At 50.3% G+C, this 8,620-nt stretch overlaps 1 protein-coding gene across 1 annotated transcript; it reads left to right on the top strand.

Annotated features, from left to right (window-relative positions):
* Positions 1 to 5,079: 5,079 nt before the first annotated feature.
* On the top strand, positions 5,080 to 7,471 carry CITED2 (Cbp/p300 interacting transactivator with ED-rich tail 2). Its single transcript, XM_006112703.5, has 2 exons — positions 5,080 to 5,307; positions 5,892 to 7,471. Exon 2 carries the CDS (start codon positions 5,899 to 5,901, stop codon positions 6,601 to 6,603), a length of 705 nt encoding a protein of 234 aa, XP_006112765.2. The 5' UTR covers positions 5,080 to 5,307; positions 5,892 to 5,898; the 3' UTR covers positions 6,604 to 7,471.
* The last annotated feature ends 1,149 nt before the right edge of the window (positions 7,472 to 8,620 follow it).

Here is an 8,620-nt window from a genome sequence, read left to right as displayed (position 1 = left end):
CACCATCACACTGTGGAAGCTCACCACGCCAGACAGCTACCGCTCCATCGGGAACCAGTTCAGTACGGGGAGATCGGCCGTGGTGATCATGGTCATACAGGTCTGACTCTCTTACTATGTTATTGGAAGGGTGGTAAACTGCTAGAATGGGGTTCCCTAGGGAAGGGTGGGTGGAAGCCCCCTCCCCAGGAGGTTTTTCTTTCCCGCCTTCATAAAGCCCTGCCGGGCAGATGGGACAAGCTGGGAGTTGGTCCTGGTGGGTGGGGGAAGGTAGGACTGGGCTGAGGGAGCTCCCAAGGGCCCTGGAAACCCAGTAATTCCCAGTTTGTCTCCTTCTACAGGTGCTGCGAGACATCAACACCATCTTGCTGCACCAGCTCATTCTCCTGGGCGTTGTGGACCCCATTGTGCCTAGCTCTGCCACCATGGGCTTCCCCAGCTGCGGGGGGGACATTGATGGTACCCACATCCCCATCCAGGCTGCTGACCACTAGGCATCCAACTACATTAACTGCAAGGGATATTTTCTATGGTCCTGCAGGCCATTGTGGACTACTGTGGCTGCTTCACAGACATTAATGTCAGGTGGTTGGGGAGGGCACGCAATACCCGCATCTTAGGAACTCCAGCCTTATGCAGGTTGGCACTTTTTTTTCCCAACCATATCATCAAGATCAGGGACGTGAATATGCCAATGTGCATTGTGGGAGATGCAGCCTATCACCTGCTCCCATGGCTGATGAAGGAATGGTTTCAGCATGGTGATGGAGGTCTCCTGAAAGGGAGGTTCCATTGCCTCCTCACCTGGCTGGACCTCGGCGAACATCCCCCAAGTGGTGTCAGCGTGCTATGTCCTTCACAATATATATTAGAATGAGGGGGAGATGTTCCTGCCACATTGGGGGGCAGAGGCTGAGCAGCTCACCAGGTCCTTTCAGCAGCCACACATGGCTGCCATTCAGCAGGCCCATCGGGGGCGGGGGGGGAGCTGTGCGCATCCGAGAGGCACTGAGGAAGGGTTTCAGCCAAGGACACCCATGAGACTCTCCCCTGGGCCTCCCTACAAGAAGCCTCTGTAGTGCCCCAGTGTGCCTTTCCTCCTTCACCCCTCCCTTCTCCCTGTCCTCACCTCTCTCCCTCTCCAATAAAATGAACCAGACCTTTTGTTTTCAAAGAATAAACGGTGTATTTTATTTGGGGTAAATGTAACTGGGGAGGGATGGGGAAAGAACCTGGGAGGGTAGACGAGAGGGGTGGAAGGGGGAGGAGGGAGAGAGGCTCAGGGATGGGGCTGGGAGAGGTGCCTGCCTCAGTTGGTCCCACCTCCTCTTCTGCGGGGCCCTTGGCAACCACAAGGGATGCTAGCGGGAGATGCCAAAGGAACAGGAAGAGAAGTCCGAGCAGGAGCAGGAACAGGGGGGCAGCTGCTGGACCACTCTATGGCAGAGACCATGTGGTCCACTGCAGCTATATATGCCATGCACATGCTATGGGCCTCTTGGGCCAGCTCCCACCAGATGTTGCCGCACAGCTCCTGGTCTGCTTCCCACCATTGGTCCTGCTGTTCCAGAGGGCTGGAGGCCACGCAGGCAGGCAACATGTTCCTGCTCAAGATCCTCATGGGCTTGTCTACAGCAGCAGCTCCCATGGGATTGGGAGGCTGGCATGGGAGATGTTGCAGGAACCTCGCTCGCAGCTGCAAAGAACAAAGAGAAGAGCAGTCAGTTCAGGAGAGAGGGGGCCTGAAGCCCAGCCCTCATCTCTGAGCTGACACCAAAAGGTCTCAGGTCAGAGGAAGGCGATGTGCTTGGAGCAAGACCATCTGTGGCCTTCACAGTGGGCCCTTTCCACAGTGGGCACAGATTCCCTGGGGGGAGCCTGGCTTCCCCCACGTCCCAAGGGCAAGCAGGCATGGGAAGGTGCTAGACAGCCTGGGAGCCTGCAGGCCAGAGAGGGGTGATGGGGCAGTCTGGCTTCTCTCTGTGCCACACATACACGGGTCTGGCAGTGGCAGTGTCCTGCAGGGAGAGGACTTCTATCTCTGCCCACTGACGGATAGAGGGGGGGGGGAGGGTAGTAGGGGAAGGTTTATGTGAGCGGCAGACACCACTTGCCAAGGAAGGTGCTACTGGCGTCCCCTCCACTTCCTTTCCCTCCCAGCAGGCTCCCCTAGCAGAAGCTTGGTGTCCTCCTCCTCACCACGCCCAGGAGTAGATGCTGCCCCGAGAGTGCGGGACCGATGTATGTGTATGTGTGTGTATCCCTGACCCCATCCCCCTTAGTGGTGGCTTGTGGCGGGAGGGCATCTCATCACAGAGTTGGCAGTAAGGCCTCTCCAGAAACCCTAGAAGAAAGAGCACAAGGGTCTTCAGAGGCAACCTCAGAGGGGCTGTCTGCTCTGGGCAGGCGCTCCATGTGCACCCATGTGCACAGGCTGCTGCATGATGCCAGGCCAAGAAGGCCAAGTGAGAAGTATGCAGCCCCCCGCCACCCGCCACCTGCCCTGTGTGTGTCTAGGAAAAATTATGGAACTCACCTGATGAGCCTTCCCCGGCTTCATCCAAAACCTGGGCGACATCCTGGGAGGCTGGTACTGGCTCCAGGGACTAGCTGAGATCCTTGCTGGTGGGCATGGTGCCTTCACTGCCTGCTCCTGCTCCTTCTCCCCCACCTCCTGCTCTTCCTCAGCCCTAGGGCTGCCCTCCAAGAGAGTGACAATGGGCATCTCCAGCCCAGAGTCCACAACTGGGGGAGGAACGAAGGGACTGACCCCCCTCCCAGGATGTGGCCAAAGCAAGGGCAGGTCTGGAGTGCCACCCCTGAATGGGAGCTGCATTCCCTGGCCTTTGTATAGGCCTGCTTGAGCTCCTTGACTTTCATGTGCACCTGCTGTTGGGTGCACATGTGACCCCTCTGGCCCAGGCTGTCGGCCATCCAGCTGTAGATCTTGCAATTCGTACGTCTGGTGCAGAGATTCTAGAGGTTTTCCTCCTCTCCACAGATTTCAATGAGATCCAGGATCTCCGCACCAGACCGGGATAGGGCCTGTCTCTTCCGTCCCTAGGCAGGGGCTTGGGAGTTGCCTGCAGCACTGCTGGCAGACATGGAGGGCTCTGAAGATATGCTGCAGTCTGCTGTAGCAGCAGGGAAGGCTGTGATGGCTACTACTGTGTGGGACAGGGCTGAGAGGGTCCGCATTGGGTCACAAGCTCTTTCCCCTGTGGCTTCTGCTTTAAGGGCTGCGGGGGATGGGGAACTATAGAGCTCTGCTGAGTGTGGACAGAGTGGCCACTAGGTCACCTATGGGAAACCCTAGAGGCCATTTATTTTGAAATAATTCATCTGCCCTGTCTACACCCACCCTATTCCGAAATATCTATTTCAGAATAAGCATTATTCCTCGTAAAATGAGGGCTACAGAATTTGGAATAAGATGCCCGTTATTTTGAAATTATTTCGAAATAGTGGGCTTGCTGTGTAGACTCACTTGGTAGACTCACTTGGGCTCACTTGGTTCTTTCGAAATAACGCTTCCGTGTGGACATGTCCTCAGTGAGCAGGGCAGTGTCCCTTCTTAAGAGTGTTGTACTAGATAAGATTTAAAATAGGACAGTATCCAACTTCACTGCAGCATTAGCAGCCCTCCTCCCCTTGCCCGCTCCCTCTTGTGTGACAATTTAGTGCAGCTGGGAAGATCTGGAGGCTATTTTAACTAGAGATGCATTTTGAAAATCCTGGTTTACTGATAGTGGGGGTTCTGTTTGCCTGCCACCCGTCCCAAGGAGGGCTGAATGTGAGATGCTCTGTGCTAAGGGGCAGGTTTATGATGATGTGTGATGTCAGTCAGCATATTCCCTCCAGGACTACTGTGTTTACAAAGCAATGACCATGTTTGTGTCTTTTTTTTTCTTTTTCAGCAACAAGCCGTGGCCTCTAGCTCTTGTATTCGTTCACGGCAAACGCGATCCCTCGAAATCAACCCCAAATTATCATCAGACAAAGCCAGCCAGGCGAGAGGTTGGGCAACTTTGCAAGCCACCCCTTTCCCTCCCCCACCATCTTCCGGATCAAGGGCAGCTGCAGCGCCCGTGTATGTGTAAAAAGGTGGATCTCGGGAATGAGTCTTGCTGGGTTTGTTTACAGAGCACAGTCGCCTCCGTTTGAATGCCAAAGCTACCGAGAGAGGTAAACACAAACTTAGCAAAAGCACACGTACATGGAGCAGCCGAGGGTGACCCAGAAAGCGCGGATTGGATCTGCGGCTGCTGCCATGGAGGACAAAACATCCCCTTGCCACCTGCAGGCTCCGCTTTCTACGTGCGACAGCCCCCTCCGAATAGAGGCAGGGAGAGGAAGAAATAGCTAGAGGATGTGGGGGAGGGAGTTACCCCTTAAAAAAGTAGCATGCCAGACACGCTCGCAGAAGCAGCGCCCGTTCTCACGTGTTCGGAGCCGGAGCAAGGAAGCAGCGCGATTGTGAACAAGGCATCAGCAACGCTGCCGAGTTGCTCTCCGTGTAACGCTTGTAATGGGAAGCAATGTTGCAGAATTGCATGGGGGGGGGGAGGAGAAATACCCTCCAGACAACCCCTGCTCCACCAATCAATGGCAGTTAAAGCAGCCTGGTTGATTGGAAGGGCGAGCTGAGTCCCCTATTCTGTGACAAAACTCCAGCCTGGTAAATTATTCTTAAACAGGGGTCGCCCCAGTGTCCATTATGCTCCAGGCTCTGATTTCTCTGTCAGGCTGCTCTCATCCAGTTCGGTGCAATATATTCGTAATTCCCTCCCCCCGCCCCTCGCTTTGAGATAGAAGAAGAGCGTAGCAGGGATATGGCTCCGTAGCATTAGCTGATCTGAAGACACTGCATAAGTGATCAGCAAACACACGTGTCGCTCAACCAGAACGAACAGGATTCTTTGGATTCCATCCAGATCCGCCTGGCTCTCTCTCCCCCCCCCCCCCCCCCCCCGCTTCTTTCTTTCCCCCCTCCCTGCCCCCCTCTCGCTGGTTCCAGGTTTTACTTCTGGTTGCCTGTGAGGATTTTGCTCCTCCCTTCTGAAATCCTATATTAACTGTGGCCAAAGCTGGGTAAGAGAAACACAGCTCATTGTTGGCAAGTGCGGATGAGCCTCGCAGAGGAGCGAGAAAGCAGCTTTTGGCGTCTGCAGCCCCAATCCCACTACTAATTAATAATTAGCGGGCCCGCGTCACCGTAGCCAAGAGAAGAAAGAAAAAGCCCTCTCTATGCTGGGCGATTTTTGCTGACTGATTTCAGCAGCACCTTTGGAGCAGCAACAAAAAGAGGTGAGTGTAATGGAGGGGAAGGTTTATTGTTGGTGGGTTTTTTGTGTAATACTTCGGCGTACAGCGGCAGGGGTGTGACTGGGGCAAGAAAGAACAAAGTCCGTGTCCGCCTCCCATGCGCGTTATACAAAAATACAAGACTGGGTGGAGGGGGGCTTGTGGACTGATTTCCAAAAGTTGCTGCGGGAGGGGGGGGGGGCTTGTTCCTTCGGCTGTTCTTTGCAAGGGAGCAGGGGCTCTGGTGCAAGGTGCCCCTTGCTTGGAAGGGGAAGGCTGGTTAATACGTTGCGGGGAGGGAGGGGGGGCGGCGCGGCTGAGTGGCTAGGTGTGCGGGAGTGGCAATGGGAAGGTGCGTGCGTCTCTGGGAGTCGCAGTACGGACTGTGGATTGGACTGCAGACTTCGCTCTCTTCCAACCCAGCAGCTTTGTGTGCAGGAGCGCGGCTGCACGCTCCTTGGAGGGAGAGGAGGGCAGGCGGGGGGCTTAGCTAGTTTTTAAGCCCCCCCTCCCCTCGTCAGTGCGCAAGGGAGCGGACGATGCCTGTGGATGTGAAAAAAATCTCTTTCCCTCTGTTAACTTTCTAGGTGGCAAATGGCAGACCACATGATGGCCATGAACCACGGGCGATTCCCCGATGGAACCAGCGGGCTGCATCACCACCCTGCGCACCGAATGGGGATGGGTCAGTTTCCGAGCCCCCATCACCATCACCAGCAGCAGCAACATGCCTTCAGCGCCTTGATGGGCGATCATATACATTACGGAGCTGGAAATATGAACGCAAATGGCGGGATCAGACATGCCATGGGGCCGGGAAACGTGAATGGGGGGCATCCTTCCAGCAGTTTGCCTCCCACTGCAAGATTTAACAATTCTCAGTTCATGGCCCCCCCTGTTGCGAGCCAAGGAGGCCCCTTGACGGCCAGCATGCAGCTGCAGAAGTTAAACAACCAGTATTTTAGCCACCATCCTTATCCTCACAACCACTACATGCCGGACTTGCACCCTGCAAATCATCCAATGAACGGAACGAGCCAGCATTTCAGAGACTGCAACCCAAAGCATAGCAGCGGCGGCAGCGGCATGCCTCCTTCGGTTCCTCATGTCCCTGCAGCAATGCTGCCTTCCAATGTCATAGACACTGACTTCATAGATGAGGAGGTGCTCATGTCCTTAGTCATAGAAATGGGTTTGGACCGCATCAAGGAGCTTCCTGAGCTGTGGTTGGGACAGAACGAGTTTGATTTCATGACAGACTTCGTTTGCAAACAACAGCCCAGCAGAGTGAGCTGCTGACTTCTTTAAAAACAAACAAAGGACTTTCTATCCGTGTGAATGAAAACATTCCCTTAGACACAGTATCTCGCTTTTCAGTACCTTGAAAGGTTGAGAATCTGGAAAACAGAGTAAACTATAAGCTTGTATAAATTGGGATTGTGTTAAAATAAGTGCTGCCACTTTTTTTAATTTGTAGCTTTGACACTCACTTCCCTTCCTGTAGTAATAATTTCTGGCTATCAATGACTTTTTATGTTCCCCTCCCCCCTCTCTTAATTTCCTCATAGTAACATGTCCATAATTTTGACAGTGCTCAGCTGTTAGATATTAATCCTGGCAAATTGCTTAATCTTGTGGATTTTGTAAACAATGATTTCCAATGACTTGAACTGCAATCAGATTCTGAGTGAACAGGGAAAGATTGCATTAGTTGGTTGCATGAACTTTGAAGGGCAGATATTACTGCACAAATGCTGCCATCTTGCTTCGTTTTTAACTATGCATTGCAGTGCAGACTAATTTTTGTTTAATATGCTAAACTGGAAGCTTAACAGATGTGGGCCAATCCCTCCTAGATCAGGAAAAGAATACTGTTACTTAAAGTCTGCTACCCAGTCCCCCTCCCCCATATGTACAGACAATAATATGGTGTGGATGGAATGTTGACTAGTCAGTGGCAAACATTTCACAGATTTTTATTTTGTTTCTGTCTTCAGCATTTTTGACACTGTGCTAATATAGTTTATTCAGTACATGAAAAGATACTACTGTGTTGAAAGCTTTTTAGGAAATTTTGACAGTATTTTTGTACAAAACATTTTTTTGAGAAAATATTGTTAATTTATTCTATTTTAATTTGCCAATGTCAATAAAAAGTTAAGAAATGCTTTAGTTTTTCTAGAAGTCATTTACTAATATTTTTCTTCAGAACTCCCCTTGCCCCTGGTAAGTAAAACATCTACCTGTAAAACTGTGTTGGTGTGCGGGGAAAACATTCCAAAGTAGAAATTACATTGCACCAATGTATATCGAGCTCAGGAGAGCAGGATATAAACATAACTATGGCATAAAGCTTAATAAGAAACATTGTAATATGCCTGTCAGTGTGATTTATCAAAAATAAAGTTGCCATGAAGCAACTTTTTTGTGTGTGACTTGCCAGCATAGTTGCTTTAAATGTAGTTGTCCAGAACTGATGCCTAAAGTATTTATTATATTTATCTATTAAACTTGTAATTTTATAAATTCTTTCACTTCCATGGTAGACTTTTTCTCTTGTATTTTTACAATGTCATACTGAAGAGTTATTTAAAAGATGGACTCATTAGGTAGTGGGGGGGGGAGGTTTCTATGCCATCTTTGATTATTTGGTTTACATAGATTGCTAAATGAAGCTAGAAGACATGCATCAAATTGAAATCTTATTTTTTCATATTTAGTGACTTATATCTGCTGGCAATTTCTTAAACATTTCTATTGCAGGACAGCCCTGATCCATTTTCTCAGACATGGTTGCCAACTAATTCCCAATTAAATGAATTTATACCCATTTTTTTTCTAGTCTGTGGGAGAATAAAAACATCCTTTCATTATAGGGTAATGTGTACATTTGTCATGTAAGGACCAAATTTTGCAGTACTGTTTTTCATCCTCTGCCCCCACCCCCAAAAAGCCCACAACAAAATCCCTTCCATGTAAATCATTACTTCAGTAAGGACGGTAGGATCATATTCCTAATAATACTTATCTCAGCAATGCTTCTCAAGTTGACACAGATCTGATTCCATCCTCCTTTTAAAATTATTTTTTCAGTGTTGTGAATTAAACACTTTCCCAGCATGGTGGGAAAGAACACAACTATTCAGATGAATTCCTTAACATGGATATGTAAACAGAGGACAATAGCCACAGATAAGGGGTGTGTAGATTACAGTGTTAGGAATCCAGCTGGGAAATTCAGCTGGTTAGTATTGCCAATCAACTGGTGGTATTTTAGTAACTCTAGTTTAATCAATGTGAAAAATCATACTAGTAC

The sequence above is a fragment of the Pelodiscus sinensis genome, chromosome 3 (genome assembly GCF_052426305.1).
Source record: "Pelodiscus sinensis isolate ZL-2025 chromosome 3, ASM5242630v1, whole genome shotgun sequence".
NCBI classification, from domain to species: Eukaryota; Metazoa; Chordata; order Testudines; family Trionychidae; genus Pelodiscus; species Pelodiscus sinensis.
Note: the sequence above shows the minus strand (reverse complement) of the source record. Positions and strands in the feature narration are given on the sequence as shown.

Bases quoted from the DNA above. Each gene is read 5' to 3' on its own strand.
- CITED2 (XM_006112703.5), top strand. From the start codon at position 5,899: ATGGCAGACCACATGATGGCCATGAACCACGGGCGATTCCCCGATGGA.